Genomic DNA, 25,901 nt, shown 5'->3' with positions numbered 1-25,901 from the left:
AATTTATCACTATATGGATGATATCCTATTAGCTGATCCAAAGTTAGATACATTAGAAAGCATGTTTGAAGAAGTAAGAAAAGTTTTGCCTCATTGGGGACTGCAAATTGCTCCTGAAAAAATACAAAGAGGAGATTCTATTAACTACTTAGGATATAAGATAGAGCTACAAAAAATTAGATGCCAAAAGGTACAACTAAGGAGAGATCGATTGAAGACTCTTAATGATTTTCAAAAGTTATTAGGAAGCATTTCCAACTTACTGGGTATCATGGGAATACCCAAAGATGGACTACAAAATTTGGCTAATACTCTAGAAGGAGACAAAGAATTAAATAGTCCAAGAGAATTATCAGCCGAAGCTGAGAAGGAATTGGCTCTAGTAGAAAAGACAATTGGAGAAGCGCATGTGGATCGTGTGGATCCAGAACTTAAATGCATTCTTGTCATATTCCACTTCAGACATTCCCCAACAAGTATTTTGATGCAGAGAGAAGATATTATATTGGAATGGATATTCCTACCACGTAAACCAAATAAGAAATTAAAGACTTATACAGAAAAGATCTCTGATTTGATTCAAAAAGGTAAACTAAGACTTTGCCAGTTGACAAAAATGGACCCAGCAGAAATTGTATGTAGTACCTTTAACTAATGAGGAAATTTCATCACTATGGAAAGATAATGAATACTGGCAGAGAGCATGAAGTAACTTTTTGGGAGAGATTAACAACCACTATCCCAAAAGCAAGAGAATAGAATTCATAAAGAAGACTGAATGGGTCCTTCCTCACATTGTACGACAAAAGCCAATTTCTGGAGTCCTCACATTCTATACTGATGCAAATAAATCAGGGAAAGCAGAACATAAATCAGAAGACTTAAGTAAAGTGGTACAAAGTCCATATAGCTCTGTACAAAAGGCAGAACTGTGTGCCATTCTTATGGTACTGATGGACTTCACAGAACCCCTCAATATAGTCACTGAATCTCAATATGCATAGAGAGTTGTTTTACATATTGAAACTGCTGAATTTATTCCTGATAATACAGAATTAACTTTATTTTTCATACAATTGCAGGAAATCATCAGAAAAAGGGAACATCATATATATATATATAATCTCACATATCAGATCCCATACAGGTCTGCCAGGACCTCTAGCACAAGATAATGATGAGGTTGATCAGTTACTAATAGGTAATATGCTAGAAGCCTCAGAATTTCATAAGAAATACTATGTAAATAGCAAAGGTTTGAAGAAGGATTTCTCTATAACTTGGCAACAGGCTAAGGATATTGTGAAAAAATGTCCTACTTGTTCCATCTATAAACAAACTCCATTACCTGCAGGGAGCAATCCAAATGGTATACAAAGAAATGAAATTTGGCAGATGGATGTGTTTCATTTTGCAGAATTTGGAAGATTAAAGTATGTACATCATACCATTGACACCTATTCAGGATTTCAATGGGAAACTCCTATGAGTTCTGAAAAGGCTGATTCTGTGATTACACACCTATTAGAAGTCATGGGAATACCTGTACAAATTAAGACAGACAATACCCCAGCATATATCTCCAATAAAATGAGACAATTCTTTGCTTATTACAATATAAAGCATGTGACAAGTATACCACACAATCCCATAGGCCAAGCAGTCAGAGAAAGATCCAATCGAACTTTAAAGGATATGCTAAATAAACAGCAACAGGTAACAATGACTCCTAGAAATAGATTGCATAGTGCTTTATTAACCTTGAATTTTCTCAATGCTGATGAGAAAGGAACAACAGCTGCGGAGAGACATTGGACGACAGACAAAACTCCTGAGCTAAACCAACCGGTTTATTTCAAGGATTTGTTGACCTCAGAATGGAAAGCTGGATATGTTCTATGTTTGGGAAGGGATTTTTGCCTTTATTTCTGCAGGAAAAGAAAAGCTGTGGATACGAACAAAATTAATAAAAATTCGATTTGAACAGGAAAAATCCCTTGATGAGGAGAAGTAAAAGATCATCCAATAATGTAACATCTCTACAAGTTGTAAGAAAAATTTAACAATCAAAGGTTGGGGTGGGGTTCTGTTTTTGTCTTTCCAGGATAATGGAAATACCCATCTTCCAAAAATCATAAGGCCTTGGATATCCAGATATTTACAGCAGAAAGAAAGAATCTATTGGTACCATTCTACACATGGTAAAAATCTCACTGTCTAACATCTATCTCTCTATCAATCTAGAAAAGTTGTGGTTCCAATTCAAATATAATTGAAGATATATAATGGAGATGGAATTGGCTCATTCCTTCTCTAAACCCAAGCATATTGCTAAAAGAAAAAGTTGAGAGATTCTTCAGTCCCATGTCAGAAGAGCCCTCTGGTGTGGGACAGAAGGAAAAAAAAAGGGACCATTGTCTTCTAGATTCTAATTCTCTCCATGCTTACTCTTGACTTCTCAGAATCCTTTCTTACATGCTATGTCCTCTTTAAATCCAAACTTTCCATTTTGATAACAAATAAGTTTTTCCAATAGCAAATCCCGAAGTCTCCAGAAGGAAGATGGGGCCCCAACAACAACTCTACCCAATCCAGAATGATGCCATGGCAATCATCATCATACTACACTTCTTGCCAGAGTTTCAGACAATCTTACCCATTACTCTAAGACTTGCTGCAGAACCTATAGTTAGTCTAATTGAGATTTAACTATCTGAGTTTTCTCACAGTATCCAACAGAGATAACATCACCCCCTAAAGAGCAGGAAGCAATTCTAAGAAAACAATACCACTTCTCTCTTAGGTTTCATAATTCTTAGGGTTATGGATGATGGTTATAGCGTTGGGGTTGGAAGAAAATATTAGACTCAGTATTCCAAAAAAAAAGGGAAAAGAAGAAATGGAATGGATATGTATAAGATATTATGGTAGATTACTGTATATACTAGTAAACAAATTTAGTAAAATAGCAGCCTTAGATAATTTGCACTGTAATTTGCACTGTTATGGATTCTTATATGTTGATATAAATATAAACTATTTTTATATTCCTGTTTAAGATAATTTGTATATTGATACAAATACAGAACTATATTTGTTATAATGTACATATATTTATACTCTTATTTGAAATATTTGTATATTGATACAATGTAAATTTATATCTGTCATACTTTACGTATGTTTTACTTCTGTTTAGGATATTCGGTATACTGATATATATTTAAGATTATTGTCACATTGCATGTCACACTATATATTCCTACCTCTGTTATAAATATCTTGTGTATTGTCACAATTTTGAGGTCATCGTTCTTTACCATACATTTGCTTATAGACTGTTTACCTTGTTTACGTGAAGCCTTAGGTTATTTCAGTAGATAAGACTTATAGATTTATAGTCACCTATGCTTGTCATCTCTATAGTTACGTTAGTTAGGTTATCCAGATTTACAGATACATAGGTCAGATGGACAGGTAATCTTCAAACACTTCATAGACCTAGAGAATACGGCATTTAAATAACTTAGAATTCTGTTGACGTGAGACGCAATTGCTCCTGGGTGCACCAATTTGATCCTGAGAGAATGTTGGGCTTCTAAGACATTTCCGTTTAGAAGTTTGTCTTCTTGGCACAAAATGGCCTATTGGGCAAAGAACTGCCCTTGCCTCGACTGATGACAGTACAAATGCAATGCTGTCCTTTCTGGACAAGTGGGACACAAGGAAAGCGAACACTGTAAGACAGGGTAAGATGGTCTTTCAGAATTCCTGCTTCTGAAAATGGTCTGTCAGATACTCTAGGCCTGTAGCCAATTTGAATGCACCAACAATGCTGAGAAACATTAGGTGACTGTCCAGGCTGCCAGCTGTCTCGGTCTACTCTTGCAAGATTCCCGAAAGCTGTTTGCATCCATCTACCATTTCTCAGGTACTATTATATTCCTTCTCAGGTCTTTGATGGGATTGAAGACTAGCAGTTATAGTTACAACTTAGAATATATATATATATATATATATATATATATATATATATATATATATATGTATGTATGTATATATAATATCTTAGATAGAACATATTAAGTATTAGATTCAGGTTCTTTAGGATAGGACACCTTTTGGAATGATCTTTGTAACATGCCATTTACCTATGCTCTATACTTCTCTGGATTTTAGTATGTGTTTTTTGCTTGATATTGTTTACACTGGTTGTAGTTCCATCTTATCTAGGTCATTATCCCTCATTATTCCTGGACAATATTTGATAACCATTCCTTTGTATTTAGTCTTGTATTAGGTTAGAACCTTCTTATTTAGACAAAAAGGGCGAGATGTAGTGGGTAGCCATTCCTGCTTTGATCTGGAAGTTCCAAACCCCATTGAGACTTCAGCAACTGTCATGCCTACAAGGCGGGGCCAAGAGAGGTGCCAAGAGACCTGAGATCTGGATGGGCCAGCCCACTCTCTGTTCCTGGACCCTAGACTGTGGAGGTTGACTGAGCAGAGCTCCAGAGAACACCGCTGGACTGCAATACACCTTCCCCAGACCCCGCGACCTTCCTATCCCTTCATTTGTAAGTTACCCACTAAATAAATCTTCCTTTTAACTACGTGGAGTGGCCTTAATAATTTCACCAGTACTTTTCCTACACTGTTACCTAAATGATGGCCTCTTACAGTTATTGGTTTAAAAGGCTGTTTTCTTTTCAATTGCCCTACAAGAAAAGTAGAAAGATTTGCTTTCATGTTGCCTACTTATAATAATTCTGAGCCAGTTAAGAGATATCAATGGAGGGTTCTCCAACAGGGAATGTTAAGTAGCCCAACCCTGTGCCAATATTTTGTACAACAGCCAATGGAAGTAATACGTAAACAAATTCCTAAATCTATAATTGATCATTACATGGACAATATTTTACTAGCTGATTCAAATGCAGATACTTTAGAAAGAATATTTGAAGAAGTAATGAAAATTTTGCCTTGTTGGGGATTACAAATTGCTCCTGAAAAGATAAAAAGAAAAGATTCTATTAATTGTTTAGGATATAAATAGATCTACAAAAAATTAGACCCCAAAAGGTACAATTTAGGAGATATAAAACTGTTCTTGGGGTAAAATAATGATGAACTGAGCAATTTGTTCAAAACCTTAGAAGGTGACAAGGACTTAAATAGTCCAAGAAAATTATCACCTGAAGCTGAGAGAGAATTGGCCTTGGTGGAAAAGAAAGTACAGGAAGGATATGTGGATCATATGGATCCAAAGCTTGATTGCATTTTGGTTATTTTGCCCTCTAAGCATTCTCCTACAGGAATTAAAATGCAGAGGGAAGATAATATATTGGAATGGATTTTTCTACCAAATAAATGAAGTAAAAAATTAAAAACATATGTGGAAAAGATCTCTGACTTGATTTTTAAAGGAAAACTGAGACTTCATCAATTAGCAGGAATAGACCCAACAGAAATTGTAATACCTTTAACTAAGAAGGACATTGACAAATTATGGGCAGAAAGTGAACTTTGGCAAAGAGCTTGCAGTAAACTTTTGTGAGAGGTTAACAGCAAACATGCCAAAAGTGATAGAATTCAACTTATAAAGACAGCTGATTGGATTCTGCCCCAAATTGTTTGAGAAACACCCATATCTGGAGCCTGTACATTTTATACAGATGCCAACAAACAAGAGAAGGCAGAGTACAAGTCAGAAAATTTAAGTAAAGTGGTTCAAAGACCTTATAACTCGATTCAAAAATCAGAATTGTATGCTATTCTGTTGGTATTATGGATTTTTTGGAACTTCTCAACATAGTTACTGACTCTCAATGTGCTGAAAGGGTGGCCTTACATAGTCAGACTGCAGAATTTATCCCTTATGAGTCAGAATTAACTTTGTTATTTAGCCAGTTACAAGATATAATCAGAAATAGGAAGCATATTTCATATATAACTCACATCTGATCCTATAGGGGTCTGCCAGCCCTCTAGCACAAGGTAATGATGACATTGATAAACTGTTGATAGTAAATGTGCTGGAGGCTTCAGAATTTCATAAAAAAACATCATGTCAATAGTAACGGTTTAAAAAAGGATGTTTCCATAACCTGGCAACAAGCCAAGGAAATTATAAGGAAATGTTGTACATGTTCTTTTTATAGTCAGACTCCACTACAAACCAGATGTAATCCAAAATTTCAGAGGAATGAAATCTAGCAGATGGATGTTTTTCACTTTGAAGAATTTTGAAAATTGAAATATATACACCATACTATTGATACTTATTCAGGATTTCAATGGGAAACTCCTATGAGTTCTGAAAAGGCTGATTCTGTAATCACACATTTGCTAGAAGTTATGGGCATCATGGGTATACCTGCACAAATTAAAACTGACAATGTTCCAGCATATGTCTCTGTTAAAATGAAACAGTTTTTTTGCTTATTACAATATAAAGCATATCACAGGAATACTGCATAAACCTACAGGTCAAGAAGTCATAGAAAGATCAAATCAAACTAAAGGATATGCTAAATAAACAAAAAGGGGTAACAAAAAAACCCAGAAATAGATTACATAATGCTCTATTCACTTTGAATTTTCTCAATGCTAATGGGAAAGGAACAGCAGCTGTGGAGAGATATTGGCTAATAGAAAAAACTACTGAATTAAATTGGCCTGTACACTTTAAAGATGTGCTGATCTCAGAAAACCAGGATATGTATTACATTGGTGCAAGGTTTTGCTTTTGTTTCTACAGGAGAAGATAAGCTGTGGATACCATAAAATTGTTAAAGGATTGATTTGAAAATAGAGACCTCTTAATTAGAAGATGTGATAGTTCATCAACCAGCATGACCATCCAATTTAAACTAACTTATACCACTGACAAATGCTTTTCATTTAATCAGATATAACTTGCCAAAAGGGAATCTCCCCAAAGTCAGGCCTGGGGAAGGGTTTTTGTTTTTGTCTTTCAGGAGAATGAAGACTAAGGAGTCAGAAGAATATTGGACAAATGAAACATCTGAAGAAAAAGAACAAATCATCTAGAAAAAATTCCCCAAGAAAAGGAATAAATTGGCCTATTGGTATATCACATATAAAATTTTGTAAGTCTTCTTAAATGTTTGTTTCTGTTCTTCTCTTCAGACACTTAACACAAATGGTCTTTATGTAGTCCCAGTTCAATTAAAGCTGGCTTTGGAGTTGGAGAATGGCTCTCTCCCTCTCCTTCTCTAAACCCAAACATGTTGTTAAAAGGAAATTGCAAAATCTCTGTATGTCAGAAGAAAGAGCCATTTGATATGGGACAGGATAAAACCAAAAAATTAAGGGATTATTCTATTGCCTCTAATCTCAAGTCTTTGGTTCTATTTTGATTCTTTAAACTTTTCTTAAGATAAGAATTTTATATCAAAATTTATAAGATTAATATATATTTTAAACTTTTGTTATGATATTAAAGGTCATATAGAATACTAACTAATTCTAGAAAAAAGGCTTCATTTTGCTGCCTATACATGTTTTTGTGTTGGAGTCTCTCTTAGTTTTCTGCAGGGAATCATGACCAGGCCTAACAGGGAATTTGAAGTTTCCAGAAAGATAATGGGGCCCCACAAGGATGATTCCACATGGACAATAATAACTCCACTAAGCTGGCAAACATCACCAAAAGATCAGCTTTGGACTACAAACTGCTCAGGACAATTTTGAGATGTCCAGCTGAGATGATCCAGCCTCACAGACTATTTAAGCGAGGACTTGAGATAAGCCCTGCACTTTGGCATTATGCAGAGACTGGACAACAAAGGATACAGCTACCAACTGGAACATGACAACCCAAAATTTTTCTATTCAGGATCCCTTAAAGATGCCTTCACCTACAAACAGTAGGAAGTAATTTTAAGAACACTACACCCATATTCCCAATACGTGGGGCAGGTGGTTTTTGTCTTTCATTGGGTTTCAGGTTTGGGATAGTTGTCATTATTTAGAAGGGTTGGTTACAAGTTGTTGTTAATGGTTTAGAAAAGGGATAAACAACAGAGATTAGATTTAAGGTTCTTGTTAAAAAAAAAAGAAAAGAAAAGAAAAAAGAGGATATAGATAAGAGATTATTGAATCTACTCTGAATAAAAAGTGATATAGAAATGAGAATAAAGTGTAGATTGTTGAATCTACTCTGAAAATTAAAAAGAGAGGATATAGTTATGATATAGGTAAAAAGGTAGATTATTGAATTTACTTTTAAAAGACAATTACTAGTTTTAAATACTTTACATTGGATTTGATTTCTATATATTGTATACAAATTATATATATTGAGATTGATATTGTTATAAAATGCTGTATGTATATTGTAGCTAGAGTTTTCCTGCCTGGCCCACGGTCAGGGCAAATCTCTCTCACCCGCCAGTCCCACAGCCACTCAGACCCGATCAAGTAAACACAGAGACTTATATTAGTTACAAACTGTATGGCCGTGGCAGGCTTCTTGCTAACTGTTCTTATGTCTTAAATTAATCCATTTCCATTAATCTATACCTTGCCACATGGCTCGTGGCTTACCGGGATCTTCCCATGCGGCTTGTCATGGTGGCGGCTGGCAGTGTCTCTCCCTCAGCCTTCCACTTCCCAGAATTCTTCTCCTTGTCCCGCCTATACTTCCTGCCTAGCCAATGGCCAATCAGTGATTTATTTACTGACTAATCAGCAACACACTTGACATACAGACCATCCCACGGCACTTCCCCTTTTCTTTTCTTAAAAAGGAAGGTTTTAACCTTTACATATCTCCAAAGTCAGCTTGGTATATTTGGGAATTTGGGCGTAGTTTCTCTTACTACTTCCTGCTGGAGGGGGGGCGCTGTATCTTATGGGGATACAAAGAAAATTTTAGAATTATGGAATAGTCCATGAGGGTATGTCGTCTGAGCCAGTTGCCTTGAAACCATTCTGGATGTTGGATCATCAGGGCCATGGTGTCATCGGAGACCTTTCAGAGGGTCTTGGCTGGTCAAACCTGATGTATCTTAATCTTGAACAAATCCATAGCCTCTGGCTTTCTGTGGAAACAAAATCAGAGCCTCCTTTCCAAAGCAACATATCTTTACATCCAAATTTTGAAGTCAAGGTACCTTTAAAATATACATTTTGGCATAACTCAACAGTTTTTGTAATCAAATGTTTTTCTTTAGTTACGAATATCAAAGAGAACATAATCCAGATTCTCTGTGTGGTAGCCATCTTTACATGGCTTATTTTTCTATATTAGCTTGAGCCTATTGCTTTAAACTGCAGCCTTCTAAGCCTGAAACGCGCTGGTGCTGTGGCTGCTGGTTCCGCCCACTTCAGCTTCCCAACATGGCAGTAGTACGTTTTCCGCCAGCTCTGGGAGCCATCAACTCTCAGAAATAGTGGGTCTATGCTTCTATCAAAGCAGCGTGTAGCCCAGAAACCTCTTTTTTTTTTGTTTTTGTTTTTGTTTTTGGTTTGTACTAGCAAAGGCTAAATCCACCACACAGCTTAATGTGCCACTTGCAGAGGCCTCATTCCCGCCATACTGCAGGTCTAGCATGCATGCCAGGAACCCGCCATAGTAGCTCAAACACGCAGGCTGCTGCTAGCTTGAAAGAGACAACTAGGAGCTGTTTTTAGCTCCATTTTAGAATCTTTTTACTCAGGTTTTAGGTGGAAACTCTTGCCAACATGTTGGACGCCATTTGTAGCTAGAGTTTTCCTGCCTGGCCCACGGTCAGGGCAAATCTCTCTCACCCGCCAGTCCCACAGCCACTCAGACCCGATCAAGTAAACACAGAGACTTATATTAGTTACAAACTGTATGGCCGTGGCAGGCTTCTTGCTAACTGTTCTTATATCTTAAATTAATCCATTTCCATTAATCTATACCTTGCCACATGGCTCGTGGCTTACCGGGATCTTCCCATGCGGCTTGTCATGGTGGCGGCTGGCAGTGTCTCCCTCTCAGCCTTCCACTTCCCAGAATTCTTCTCCTTGTCCCGCCTATACTTCCTGCCTAGCCAATGGCCAATCAGTGATTTATTTACTGACCAATCAGCAACACACTTGACATACAGACCATCCCACAGCAGTATATTTCTAATCTTGTTCGGGATATTGTACCTATACAGTTCATTTAACAATGTAATGCAATTTGCTATTCCTTGAATGTTATTATTACCAACTATTAGGATATAAAGAAATGAAAGTTAGTAGTTAGACATTACAATTAAACTTGTAGTCTGGTACATGGAACATTCACACCAAATGTGAGGTTGAGCTATAGGCCTTGTGTACATCCTACTTCACAAATGAGTCTGTCAGATATGCTAAGCCTGTAGGCTGAAGATGATGTGCCAATGTGCAAAGAAATCTCAAATAACTGTCCAGACAGCTGGCTGTTTCTGTCCATTCACAATTTTTATGGAAGTCACTTGTTTGTACTTCCTGTTTTACTATGTAATATTATTTCCTTCTTGGGTCTCTGAGGGAGTTGAAGAATAGATAGTTATAGTTATAGTTTCCTTGTTAAGAAATTCAGAAAAGAAATTCACTAAGAGGTATTAAGTGTGTAAGTTTGAAACACGTCATAAGATAGTTTTCTCTTGATAATATGTTAGGATAGAAAGTGAATTAGGTACATTTTAGAATCTCTAAAATAGAATAGAAAATGGAATATATTTTTCTGATTTGTCAAATGCATATAGACTAGACATTGTTGATGTATTTATTGCTTGTATATATTGTATATAGTTATTGTACTTATTGTATATAGTTTTTCTTATATTAGTTGCAACTTTTTTATTGATTTTATTTTCATTAGGAAAATGGGGACATGTGGTGATATTTTATTTTTGCTGTAATGTGGTGATATTTTATTTGTATGTTAATAAATAAAGCTTGCCTCGATATCAAGGGGGAATAGGCCAGCCATTTTAAGTAAACATAGAAGTCAGGCAGTGGTAGCACATGCCCTTAATCCTATCACTTAGCAGGCAGGGTCTCTGTGTGTTCAAGGCCATACTAGGGAACAGAGTCAAGCATGGTGACATAAGCCTTTAATTCTAGTACCAACTATAGAGACCTGGAGGTCTGTATAGACAGGCAGTGACAAGGATGTGAGATAGCTGGGCTAAGATAGCCAATTCAAGGACAGAACAACAAGGCAATCAAGCATGGGTAAGACAGGAGGTAGCTCACATTTGGAAGCTGCAGAGTTGGTGAGGTAAGGCTGGTGGCTTTCCGTATTTCCCTAATCTCTCTAAGGCTTTCACCCCTTTATTTGGCTCCATGTTTTTTATTTAATAAGACCATTTAGAAATTCATCTACAGTAAAATGCCTGTGGTATAACAAGAATGTTATATATCTATGCTAACACAGTTGCTGTTTGCTGTAGATGATTTTGTAAATAGTCTTATTAAATCAGAAACACAGAGCCAAATACAGAGTTAAAAGTCCAAGAGATCAGAGCACTAGCAAAGCGCCAAGACTACCTTTAGCTTACCATTCGCCGCTGCTGTTGCTTCCCCTGAGAGAGAGTTTCTTCCTGTCTGACTTGTCTTTCTTTTGCCTTTCTCTTCTGTCTTCTCATTGCCTCTAAACCCAGCCATATGACTTCCTCATCACTGCCTGTCTATACAGACCTCCAGGTCTCTATGTTTTGTACTGGGATTAAAGGTTTGTGTGACCACAATTGGCTGTGTCCTTGACCACACAGAGACTCTGAATGCCATGTGATCATATTAAGGGCATGGGCTATCACCACCTGACTACTGTTCCTGACTTGCTAATGACCTCTGATCTCCAGGCAAACTTTATTTATTAACATAAAAACAAAATCACATTTCAGCACAATTAAAATATCAACACAGTTTGTCCCATAAGACTACTAAAAATAACAATGAGTAGCTTTTTGTCCCATTAGACCACTAAATATTGCAATGAGTTACATTGTGTAATTCTGGTCTAGACTATAGAGTTGAGTGTTGCTTGACATCCAATAAAGATTAATCAGCTGGTTCTAGAGTCCTACACATATGAGCACACGTTTATAGATTGGTTCAGTTTCCTTCAAACCCCTAATCTTCCCTTCTTTTATTTTTTATCCAGAATATTTCATAGTGAGGAAAGTAGCACAAATGTCATATAGTTATCTACACTTCGTATATAGTATTATATATGAAAATAGTGATGATTGTAGATAAAATCTTTTGAAAAAGATTTAGAAAAATTAGCTGAGTACTAAGTAGTTAGTGAATTGACTTGGAGAAAAATGGAAATAAGTATTATCAGTAAAAAGAATATTTTTTTAATTAAATTTTTCATACAATATTTTTTATTATATTTCCACTCCTGCAACCCCTCCCATGTCTTCCCAGCCTTCCTATTCACCCAACTATATAGTAAGAAGCATATTTTAAAAATTCAGTTCATTTGCAAAATTACAAAACTGTTGTTAGTAATATTTGAAAGGATAATAAAACAACCTAAAAGGAATCTGATGGTATATTAGAAATATAACAATACATGTAGGCAGAACAAAAAGTACCAATTTCTGCACTGCAGTAATTTTCGTTTCTGATCTTCCATGACATTTAGTTATAAAGCTAAATGCATAGAATTCAGTTTGCTAATCAAACCATACAAATAGAATTTAATAGTAAGAATTTTTCAACCACTCAGCCATAGATAGGCTTTGAATCACGGATACACAACAGTCTCAGAGGAATCCATGCTTACCCGTGACCTTGACCTCTGTAATGTGCTCTTCATAGAATTCACCATCTTTGAAGAAGCAGTGATATGGTCCGTCATCATCAATAGTCACATTAAAGATCCTGAGGGTCACTTTCCCTTCTCCAATGGCATCTTTCAGGAGTTCTGTCCTCTCCACATACTTAGAGGTAGTTTCTCCATGCAGGTCTATACCATTCCTGTACAGGTGCACTGGCTGCGTATAGCGGTTCCTAAACCAGCGAATCTCCATGTGCTGTGCATGTTGTGGTGGAAACAACTGACAACTGAGTTCAAGGGCTCCACCCAATGGAGCCAAGACTGGCCTAGTCAATCCAGTCACTGTGAATTTTTCTGTGAAGGGGAATAATTAAAAAAAAAACAAGAGTGTGAATTAGTAAACATGTTCACACCTTTATTAAAGTCATTCTCTATGTTTTTCACTCTTCTATCTTATGACCCCTCAAGCATCCACACATACTTAAGATCACTTTGTTTACCCTGAAGGTATTTTAATTACTAATTACTTAATTGATACAGAAGCAGAAAGTGTTACTACAAATGGTTAGAGGAGATTTTGTTTTGTTTTGTTTTGTTTTGTTTTGTTGTTTTTCAAGACAGGGTTTCTCTGTGTAGCTTTGTGTCTTTCCTAGAACTCACTTGGTAGCCCAGGCTGGCCTCGAACTCACAGAGATCTGCATGCCTCTGCCTCCCGAGTGCTGGGATTAAAGGCATGCGCCACCACCGCCTGGCTATGTTAGAGGAGATTTTAAGGACATACTAGAGGTATTGAGCCACTTCAAAGCAGGCTGGATTAAAAGCAAATCAAGGCAAGGTGCAGGACTAGGTCAGGGAAAATGGTAAATGTATAAAGCCATGTCATATAGTGGAGACTTTGCTGAACTGAGGCGCTCCAGGGACGGTAGGCAATCCACAGCCTGTGTGTCTTATGATACATGCACAAGGTTTGTAGATGAGAGTGTGGCAGGCACTGCTGCCCCCTTGTGTTAAATCCTCCACCTTTTGTGTGATACAGATGAGGAGTTTCCTACCTCCCTTGATCTGATGTGTTCAATAACAGGCCTGCATTTTATGATATAGTCTTGATATGCCCATATGCCCAGGTGTTCCCCATCCACTTTGATAACTTCATTAGTTTTATTTTCTTTACTTGTTTGATTAAGTTATTTGAAATTTTATTCCTCAAGATTCATACTGGGTTGGTGATGATGTTTTACTTTCACAAATGTATACAGTTATTCTGACTTAGCATGTGAACTTAAATGTAACAAACTTCTGCACTATAAAATGGAATCACTCAGGGCAATACTCAGCTTGAAAGCTACTGTTCCACATGATGTAGAGTAAAGTTGAGCAAAGCATAACATGGAGTCTACAGTAAATAAAGGTGAAAATTAGCTCAATTTTGTATCACTAGAATGTTTTAAATCAAAACAACAATATGCTATCAATCTATTATTAGAATAGCTGAAATCCAAAACATTGACAACACAAATGATGGCAAAAGATGAGAACAATAGGATTATTATGTATAGTTGGGAGCAATGCAGAATGATTCAGACTCTATGAAAGACTGTTTAATACTCTCTATCACTGCTAGATGTGGGCTTACCATACTTTATTTCCATAGTCATGATTCTAGATGTAGTCCAAATGAGTCGAAAACTACATCAACATTGAAATTTGTACACAAATGTTAATAACATCTTTATTTCAGTTGCTAAATTTCAAAGCAATCAAAATACACTTTAATAGGTGAGTGAAGAATCAAACTCTGGTCCAGGCATACAATGAAATATTATGAATTAGTAAAAGAACTTGTGCAACAGTGACACAAATGTTAGAGCAGAAGCCAACCAATGTTGATTGGATTTAAGGCCCATTCCATGATACAGAAACCATACCTGACATCATAGAGTGGCCAAGAATCAGAGATCAAATAAGTCATGACCCCTAGTAAGAAACATAATACTGCTATTCTGCTAAAAAATATAGTAATCAAATGACTCTAATAACATATTGCTATATAGATCAGTGCCTAGCTCAACCCTTATCAGAATAGTTTCTTCTTGCAGTAGATGAGAGTCAACACATAGACCCATGTAGTGGGTAGCCATTCCAGCTTTGATCTGGAAGTTCCAACCCCCATTGAGACTTCGGCAACTGTCATGCCTACAAGGCAGGGCCAAGGGAGGCACCTGGAGACCCGAGATCTGGATCGGCCAGGACTCTCTCAGTTCCGGGACCCTGGACAGTGGAGGTGGCCCAAGCAGAGCTCCAGAGAACACCTCTGGACTGTGATACACCTTTCCCAGACCCTGCGACCTACCTATCCCTTAATTTGTAAGTTATGCCATTAAATAAATCTTCCTTTTAACTACGTGGAGTGGCCTTAATAATTTCACCAATATCTGGCACTCACGTGGAGCAAATTCCAAAGGCCTGGGTGGCTCCCACCCTCAGCCTCCTCCCCTGTTAGCAGGGTACCTAAACCTGCCTACAAAGTTCCATATAACCAGGGAACGCCTACACGGTTCCATTCCTGAAAAAGGGAGCAGCTAGTCCGGTCTCAGTTCCCTAGCTTAGCCCGGAGACCAGTGAAAGAGGCACTCCCCCGCTTCCTGAGTGCCAGCGCCGGCTCTGGCTCCCGCCATCTTGACTCCAGCGAGCTGCAGTCAGCGAACATCACCAGCAGGCCCTGCTTTGGAGCTGTACCATCGCCACCTGCTGGCTGAAAACTGTTACTACACCCCCCCAAACCACGAAAGGTAAGTAAAAGTACTTGATAATTTTACACCTTAAAATTGACTAACAAATTTTGAGTAATTCTTGTAATATGGCTGACAACATTACCTCACAAGAATTTGAAAACCTTCTTGCCTGTATGATGAATGACATCTTCCTGGAAATATACGACCTTCCTAAGGCATATCTGGCCTGTACCATTTTGGCATTCATTGTAATAATTCACACAGTGTTCAAACACTGGTTTAATAACAAGAACAAAGATGAGTCATTATTGGGACTGATACAGGCTTTAAGTGAGAGCAATGAAGGCTTACAGAAAAAGATTCTCACTCTGGAATCTGCTAACCAGAATTTACAGGCTTTCAAAGATAACAATGAAGGCTTAAAGAAAAAGATTCTCTCTCTGGAATCTGCTTTAAAGGATAGCAATGAAACCTTACAGAAAAGGATTCTTTCTCTGGAATCTGCTGATCAGGATTTACAAAACAGGCTTGTACTGAAAATTGATCTTATTGATAATAAAATTGAATATTTAATGGACAGAACACTAACTCTCCAGACACTATATAAGGAAGAAAGATTATCATTAATTGATAAGATAAGGTCTATGGAATCATGTGTTTCTGAGGAACATAAAAACTTCTATGATTCCATGAGAAATCTGGAGTCCCTTGCCAGAGAGGAGGTTCACTCCATAGAACAGACCCTAGGTGCTCGTTTGCAGGCCTTAGAAGAAACTCTCAGTAAACATGACAAGGGACTTAATAAGCAGAAGGGTAAGACCATAGCGGTTGTAACATCTCCAAATGGCTCTCACACAATGGCTTATCCTGTTATCATCCATGAGAAGCCAGCGGATGACACACACCCCGAGCCATATAATACATATACATTACAACCAATTTCATCAAGGGATTTTAAAAATATAAAGGAAGCAGTAGTTACGTATGGGATACACTCCACATACGTAAAACAGTTGTTAAAGTCGTGGTCTACCTTACATAGAATCATCCCAGATGACTGGCATCAGTTAATTTCAGCTGTTCTAGAATATAGCCAGCAGCTACAGTGGAAAAGCTGGTTGAGAGAAGAGGCAAAAAATTTAGAACAACAAGGTAAACTCAGAGGTTTTGTGATCTCCCAAGATCAAATACTTGGTGAGGGATGTTTTGCTGACAGGAATGTACAAGCCATTTATGATGAGCATAAAATATCCCTATGACGTACAGCAGCTCTAAATGCTTGGGAAAAAATTTCAGAACCTGGAAAACCAACTGAGGTATACACAAAGATATTTCAGGGACCGCACGAACCCTTCACTGATTTTTTAAAAAGACTGAACACAGCTATAACAAGAGTTGTATCAGATAAAGAGTTAAGAAAAGTATTAATTGAGTCCTTGGCGTTCGAAAATGCTAATGCAGAATGCAGAAGAATACTTACACCATTAAAGATCAGATCAGCTCCTTTGGAAGAATGGATTGAGTATACTAATGGTGTTGAGTCTCTTAACTACAGTAATGAGGCTTGCATAGGAGAGACAAATCCCAGAGGTGAAAGAAGGCCCCATGTTGTCAAATGTTTTAAATGTGGTACACCAGGTCATATAAGTAAAAACTTTACATGGGGGTACTCCTAGAAGTAATACTCCTTTTAGGAATAGCCTAAACAGGAGACCCCAACCACCTCCTGGATTATGTAGAAGGTGTGGCAAAGGCCGACATTGGACCAGTGAGTGCAGATCAAAAATAGATATACGAGGCAACCCTTTACTGGTGGAAAACACCACAGGGGGCCTCTTGCAGGCCCTCAAATCAAATGTAGTACGAACATTCCCAGCCACTGTGGAAGAAATTCCTCTCCAGGACAACTGAATAAACCAATGCCTAATGTAAAAACCGATACTGCAATGGATGATAAAACAGCTCTAATGGGTGGATCACAGTTTACAAAGAACACTATAAAACAAATATTTTGGCAGACTTCTATAAATGATCAAAGACCAAAGCTTAGAATTCGAATTAATGGCCTGGTTATGGAGGGCCTGGTAGACACAGGTGCAGATGTGACTATGATTACACCAAAATCATGGCATCTGAATTGGCCTCTTCAAGAGGTAGATGTCCAACTTTTAGGGATTGGCACCTATCTCAGATAAAACAGAGTTCAAAATGGGTTGAATGCATAGGGCCATAAGGACAGAGAGGAAGGCTGAAGCCATATGTAGCAAATGTAGCAGTAAATCTTTGGGGCCGAGATCTGTTACAACAGTGGAATACCCAGATTAAAATTCCTACACTTTCAGAAAAAGAATACAGACCAATGCATGTTTCTAGGAATAATATCATGACCTTCTATAAAAATCAGGCACCAACCATTCAGGCTGTTCACAAACAGAGCACAACTGCTGTTGAACTCTCAGAAGTACCAATTGCCTCACATTTAAAATGGCTAACTAATAAACCTGTCTGGGTTGGACAATGGCCTTTGACAAAAGAGAAGCTACAAGCTTTAGAACAGCTGGTTCAAGAGCAGTTAAAAGCTCAACACATTGAAGAATCTACCAGCCCTTGGAATTCTCCTGTATTTGTTATTAAAAAAAGTCTGGTGATTGGAGAATGCTGACAGATCTGAGAGCTATTAATAAAGTAATTCAGCCAATGGGCTCCCTACAGACTGGGATACCCTTGCCCTCTCTGCTACCCAAAGAATGGCCTATAATAGTTATTGACTTAAAAGACTGTTTCTTTACCATACCCTTACAAGAAAATGATAGAGAAAAATTTGCCTTCACAGTACCTAATTATAACAATTCTCAGCCAGTCAAGAGATATCAATGGAAGGTCCTCCCACAGGGAATGTTAAACAGCCCTACTTTGTGCCAATACTTTGTGCAGAAACCATTGGAGATAATTCGTGCAAAGTTTCCACAATCCATAATTTATCACTATATGGATGATATCCTATTAGCTGATCCAAAGTTAGATACATTAGAAAGCATGTTTGAAGAAGTAAGAAAAGTTTTGCCTCATTGGGGACTGCAAATTGCTCCTGAAAAAATACAAAGAGGAGATTCTATTAACTACTTAGGATATAAGATAGAGCTACAAAAAATTAGATGCCAAAAGGTACAACTAAGGAGAGATCGATTGAAGACTCTTAATGATTTTCAAAAGTTATTAGGAAGCATTTCCAACTTACTGGGTATCATGGGAATACCCAAAGATAGACTACAAAATTTGGCTAATACTCTAGAAGGAGACAAAGAATTAAATAGTCCAAGAGAATTATCAGCCGAAGTTGAGAAGGAATTGGCTCTAGTAGAAAAGACAATTTGAGAAGTGCATGTGGATCGTGTGGATCCAGAACTTAAATGCATTCTTGTCATATTCCCCTCCAGACATTCCCCAACAAGTATTTTGATGCAGAGGGAAGATATTATATTGGAATGGATATTCCTACCACGTAAACCAAATAAGAAATTAAAGACTTATATAGAAAAGATCTCTGATTTGATTCAAAAAGGTAAACTAAGACTTTGCCAGTTGACAAAAATGGACCCAGCAGAAATTGTATGTAGTACCTTTAACTAATGAGGAAATTTCATCACTATGGAAAGATAATGAATACTGGCAGAGAGCATGAAGTAACTTTTTGGGAGAGATTAACAACCACTATCCCAAAAGCAAGAGAATAGAATTCATAAAGAAGACTGAATGGGTCCTTCCTCACATTGTACGACAAAAGCCAATTTCTGGAGTCCTCACATTCTATACTGATGCAAATAAATCAGGGAAAGCAGAACATAAATCAGGAGACTTAAGTAAAGTGGTACAAAGTCCATACAGCTCTGTACAAAAGGCAGAACTGTATGCCATTCTTATGGTACTGATGGACTTCACAGAACCCCTCAATATAGTCACTGACTCTCAATATGCATAGAGAGTTGTTTTACATATTGAAACTGCTGAATTTATTCCTGATAATACAGAATTAACTTCATTATTCATACAATTACAGGAAATCATCAGAAAAAGGGAACATCCTATATATAACACATATCAGATCCAATACAGGTCTGCCAGGACCTCTAGCACAAGATAATGATGAGGTTGATCAGTTACTAATAGGTAATATGCTAGAAGCCTCAGAATTTCATAAAAAATACCATGTAAATAGCAAAGGTTTGAAGAAGGATTTCTCCATAACTTGGCAACAGGCTAAGGATATTGTGAAAAAATGTTCTACTTGTTCCATCTATAACCAAATTCCATACCCACAGGGAACAATCCAAATGGTATACAAAGAAATGAAATTTGGCAGATGGATGTGTTTCATTTTGCAGAATTTGGAAGATTAAAGTATGTACATCATACCATTTACACCTATTCAGGATTTCAATGGGCAACTCCTATGAGTTCTGAAAAGACTGATTCTGTGATTACACACCTATTAGAAGTTATGGCCATCATGGGAATACCTGTACAAATTAAGACAGACAATACCCCAGCATATGTCTCCAATAAAATGAGACAATTCTTTGCTTATTACAATATAAAGCATGTGACAAGTATACCACACAATCCCACAGGCCAAGCAGTCAGAGAAAGATCCAATCGAACTTTAAAGGATATGCTAAATAAACAGCAACAGGTAACAATGACTCCTAGAAATAGATTGCATAGTGCTTTATTAACCTTGAATTTTCTCAATGCTGATGAGAAAGGAACAACAGCTGCGGAGAGACATTGGACGACAGACAAAACTTCTGAATTAAACCAACTGGTTTATTTCAAGGATGTACTGACCTCAGAATGGAAACCTGGATATGTTCTACGTTGGGGAAGGGGTTTTGCCTTTGTTTCTGCAGGAAAATAAAAGCTATGGATACCAACAAAATTAATAAAAATTTGATTCGAACAGGAAAAACCCCTTGATGAGGAGAAGTAAAAGATCATCCACCAATGTGACATCTCTACAAGTTGTAAGAAAAATTTAACAATCAAAGGTTGGGGTAGGGTTCTGTTTTTGTCTTTCCAGGATAATGGAAATACCCATCTTCCAAAAATCATAAGGCCTTGGATATCTGGATGTTTACAGCAGAAAGAAAGAATCTATTGGTACCAATCTACACACGGTAAAATCTCACTGTCTAACATCTATCTCTCTATCAATCTAGAATAGTTGTGGTTCCAATTCAATTATAAGCCAAGCTGGATTTGAAGATGGAATTGGCTCATTCCTTCTCTAAACCTGAGCATACTGCTAAAAGAAAAGTTTGAGAGATTCTTCAGTCCCATATCAGAAGAGCCCTCTGGTGTGGGACAGAAGGAAACCAATAAAAAAGGACCATTGTCTTCTAGATTCTAATTCTCTCCATGCTTACTCTTGACTTCTCAGAATCCTTTCTTACATGCTATGTCCTCTTTAAATCCAAACCTTCCATTTTGATAACCAATAAATTTTTCCAGTAGCAATCTCGGAAGTCTCCAGAAGGAAGATGGGGCCCCAACAACAGCAACTCTACCCAATCCAGAATGATGCCATGGTAATCATCATCATACTACACTTCTTGCCAAAATTTCAGACAATCTTACCCATTACTCTATAACTTGCTGCAGAACCTACAGTTTGTCTAACTGAGATTTAACTATCTGAGCTTTCTCACAGTACCCAATAGAGATAACATCACCTTCTAAACAGCAGGAAGCAATTCTAAGAAAACGATGCCCCTTCTCCCTTAGGTTTCATAATTCTCAGGGTTATGGATGATGGTTATAGGGTTGGGGGTGGAAGAAAATATTAGACTCAGTATTCTAAAAAAAAAAAAAGAGAGAAAAAAGGGAAAAGAAGAAACGGAATGGATAAGTATAAGATATTATGGTAGATTATTGTATATACTAGTATACAAATTTAGTAAAATAGCAGCCTTAGATAATTTGCACTGTAATTTGCACTGTTATGGATTCTTATATGTTAATACAAATGTAAACTATTTTTATATTCCTTTTTTTTTTTTTTTTTTTGGTTTTTTGAGACATGGTTTCTCTGTGTAGCTTTGCGCCTTTCCTGGAACTCACTTGGTAGCCCAGGCTGGCCTTGAACTCACAGAGCTCCGTCTGGCTCTCCCTCCCAAGTGCTGGGATTAAAGGCGTGCGCCACCACCACCCGGCCTATTTTTGTATTCCTGTTTAAGATAATGTGTATAATGATACAAATACAGAACTATATTTGTTAATAATGTACATATATTTCTACTCTTATTTGAAATATTTGTATATTGATACAAATGTAAATTTATATCTGGCATACTTTATGTATGTTCTACTTCTATTTAGGATATTCGGTATATTGATATATATTTAAGATTATTGTCATATTGCATGTCGCACTATATATTCCTACCTCTGTTATAAATATCTTGTGTATTGTCACAATTTTGAAGTCATCGTTCTTTACCATACATTTGCTTATAGACTGTTTACCTTGTTTATGTGAAGCCTTAGTCCTTAGGTTATTTCGGTAGATAAGACTTATAGATTTATAGTCACCTATGCTTGTCATCTCTATAGTTACGTTAGTTAGGTTATCCAGATTTACAGATACATAGGTCAGATGGACAGGTAATCTTCAAACACTTCATAGACCTAGAGAATACGGCATTTAAATAATTTCGAATTCTGTTGATGTGAGACACAATTGCTCCTGGGTGCACCAATTTGATCCCGAGAGAATGTTGGGCTTCTAAGACATTTCCGTTTAGAAGTTTGTCTTCTTGGCACAAAATGGCCTACTGGGCAAGGAATTGCCCTTGCCTCAACGGCTGACAGTACAAATGCAATGCTGTCCTTTCTGGACAAGTGGGACACAAGGAAAGCGACCACTGTACTCTGCCAAGACAGGGTAAGATGGTCTTCCAGAATTCCTGCTTCTGAAAATGGTCTGTCAGATACTTTAGGCCTGTAGCCAATTTGAATGCACCAACAATGCTGAGAAACATTAGGTGACTGTCCAGGCTGCCAGCTATCTCGGTCTACTCTTGCAAGATTCCCGAAAGTTGCTTGCATCCATCTACCATTTCTCAAGTACCATTGTATTCCTTCTCAGGTCTTTGATGGGATTGAAGATGAGCAGTTATAGTTACAACTTAGTAGATAGAACATATTAAGTATTAGATTCAGGTTCTTTAGGATAGGACACCTTTTGGAATGATCTTTGTAACATGCCATTTACCTATCTTGCTTGATATTGTTTGCATTGGTTGTAGTTCCATCTTATCTAGGTGATTATCCCTCATTATTCTTGGACAATATTTGATAACCATTCCTTTGTATATAGTCTTGTATTAGGTTAGAACTTTCTTATTTAGACAAAAAGGGGAGATGTAGTGGGTAGCCATTCCAGCTTTGATCTGGAAGTTCCAACCCCCATTGAGACTTCAGCAACTGTCACGCCTACAAGGCAGGGCCAAGGGAGGCGCCTGGAGACCCGAGATCTGGATTGGCCAGCACTCTCTCGGTTCCAGAACCCTGGATGGTGGAGGTGGGCCAAGCAGAGCTCCAGAGAACACTGCTGGACTGTGATACACCTTCCCCAGACCCCGTGACCTACCTATCCCTTAATTTGTAAGTTACACCATTAAATAAATCTCCTTTTAACTATGTGGAGTGGCCTTAATAATTTCACCAATAGACCCACACTTGAACAATACAGATAGTGAGAGACTTTGTAACACTCAATGCTAATTGAGATGTTTTCTTCAGACCTCTGTCCCTTAAAGTTCAGGGATCTAAGCAGAAGAGGAGTCAGAAAGAGTGCAAAAGCAAGAAGTGATGGATGACTGCAAGGAAACAATGTCTTTCTGAGACAGCAGGACTGATTCACATATGATCTCTCAGAGACAAGGGCAGAACACACAAAACCTGCACAGGTTTAAGGCAGACAAGAGTCTCAGCACAGAGAAGGGGGGAAGTGGAAATGAGGTCCCACCACTAACAAAAGCTATCTGCATTTGATACTCACTGGGAAAGGTAAAACTCAGTTTTCTCCAATGGAATCTCACTGGTATATTAACCACACTCTAGGGCAGGTTCCAAGCCCAGGAGTAGTTGACCAACCAAAAACTAACTCAATGGTATTTTGGAAGACTTTGTCTTTTATTTTCTTTGTGATTGCATTTGTTATTTTTGCTTTAGTTGTCTTTTGCTTCTTTGTTTTGATTTTTGTTTTTGTGTTTCTTTTCTTGTTTGCTTTTGTTTCTTTTTTTTTCTATTTTGGTTCTTGTAAAAGAGAGAATGAGAGAGAGAGAGAGAAAGTGAGAGCAAGAGAAAGAGGGTGAGAAAGACACACACACAGATATTCAAAGAATTACTTCTAAACAGAAGTGAGTAAGGTGGATGAAGATTAAAGTAATCTTTATAAGTGAAAAAATCAGTTTAAAATGGACATATCTTATATGATACTAACTACATTATATTTTAGAAAGCAGAAGCACAGATGTAGCACAAAGAGCTGTAACCTTTCTTGTGGGAGGGAAAGGGGGATGAATGCTTATAGTTTATGGAAGTGTTATGATGATAATTTTTTTCTGCCTAATACTGTAATGGTAGATATTGACATTATGAATCTACACAATAAATATCAGGATTTTGGGGTCTGATCATGGAAAAGGGTAAAATCATAAGGCAAAAGTAGCACACAAAACTCTTCTGCTTGGGAAGCACATTCGCAGTTTCACAGGAGACAGCTCTCAAATCTGAAACACCCAGGACTACTATCCAGAAGGACAGAAGGGTCAAGGAAACCCTATAATTGGAGAGGAGGTGTTTGTGTGTGTGTGTGTGTGTGTGTGTGTGTGTGTGTGTGTGTGTGTGTGTTTGTGGTTTTTCTTTTTTGTGTGAATGTGACACTTCTCCACAGCATAGAAGGGGGTTCCTGGTCAGAGAACTATGAAGAGTGTCAGTAGTTTCAGTGTTTTTGATTTGTTCATTTTACAATGACAAAGTTCATCTTGGTTTTGTCTAGCCTGTATTAGAAGCAACCTACACAGCATCCAAAGCAGAGTGGCACGGAATGACTAAAAACCAACTTATTTAAAACATATGAAAACCATCAGCTATGCAAAAGTATGAATTTGACACTAATGGGCTTTTGCATTAGCGGGTCTCAGTTTTAAGGCAAGCAACATAAGGTCAATAAGCAAAAGTTATCATTATTTCATCAATACAACGAGGTATTAAGACTCAGTAGTACAACATGAGTGAACACAAATATAAATTTGAATTTTAATTAGTAATAATTTAATAGTAAAAATAATAGTTTTCTGGTCTAATTAATGTACCATACTAAGTCATGATGTCAAATATTAGGGGAAAATCTACATTAGAGAAAAGAAAAGTATGGTTACTTGTTTATTCTATTAATTTAGTACATAGATTTTCAATAACTAGAAAGTGCTCAAGAGCATAAAGCTTATTAAAATTAAAAAATTTATTTTTTATCTTATGCGCATGGGTGTTTTGCTTGCATGTATGTATGTATACCGTGTGTATGCCTAGTGCCTGTAGGACCAGATGAAGACCTCAGATCTTCTGGAAGTTGATACACAGATGGCTATCATGTGAGTGCTAGGAATTGAAACAGATCCTCTGAAAGAATAGCAAGTGCTCTATTATTAAAATTTGATAGTCATTATCCTCTAAAATAGCCAGATGGCAAGTACCTGTGGTTATATACATAAAACATTTTGATTGAAGAGGAAAGAGAAATCAAACTGGAACTGACCTGAAAGCTTTCTCCCAGCTTTTCACAGTGATGGAATTTCTGTGAAAGCCACTAGCAAAAAAAGTCATCAATGGACTTACTCAACAGTGGACTCTGCATGTCTCAATACTAAGTCAAGCAAGATGTACCTACCTGTGCAATAGTGACAGGACTGTTTATGGGGATAACCATCATTTCCTTTTTGGATTTAAAGACTATACTACAGGAAAGAATACAATGTGTGGTACTGTAAACCTGGTCAAAGGCCACGGCTGGGGAGGTCATAGATTACCATTGTTTTCTTAAGTGGAATTATGTAAACTGCTTTCTAACTACTTTTACATTTATAACCACATATTAGTGCTGCTACCAGTCCTGGATGGTATCATTTTGGATCATTTTGCAGTGGGCAGCAGTAATTAAGAGGTTTATAACTGGCAAGAGTGCTGAGAATAAGTGACTGTTTAGTGATCAACTCCAAATAAAGCATTTATATCAATGTTCTTGAGGGCTAGGGAACATAGTGGAATGGTAGAAGCAGAAAGAATGGGTGTAAAAGCTGAAGGATGAGAGGAGTGCTGTTTAATGCTATATTCTGGATGCAACATGGCTG

At 37.4% G+C, this 25,901-nt stretch overlaps 1 protein-coding gene across 1 annotated transcript in view; it reads right to left on the bottom strand.

Moving 5' to 3' along the window:
• The window catches only part of LOC131904864 (selection and upkeep of intraepithelial T-cells protein 2-like), a 51,120-nt gene that overhangs the window by 18,850 nt on the left and 6,369 nt on the right, over window positions 1-25,901 (bottom strand). Inside the window, exon 2 of the mRNA XM_059255862.1 lies at window positions 12,764-13,111. Coding sequence (XP_059111845.1) covers window positions 12,764-13,111 — 348 coding nt within the window. The remainder of the gene's footprint in view (window positions 1-12,763; window positions 13,112-25,901) is intronic.

Source organism: Peromyscus eremicus, chromosome 2 (genome assembly GCF_949786415.1).
Source record: "Peromyscus eremicus chromosome 2, PerEre_H2_v1, whole genome shotgun sequence".
In the NCBI taxonomy this organism is placed as follows: domain Eukaryota; kingdom Metazoa; phylum Chordata; class Mammalia; order Rodentia; family Cricetidae; genus Peromyscus; species Peromyscus eremicus.
Note: the sequence above shows the minus strand (reverse complement) of the source record. Positions and strands in the feature narration are given on the sequence as shown.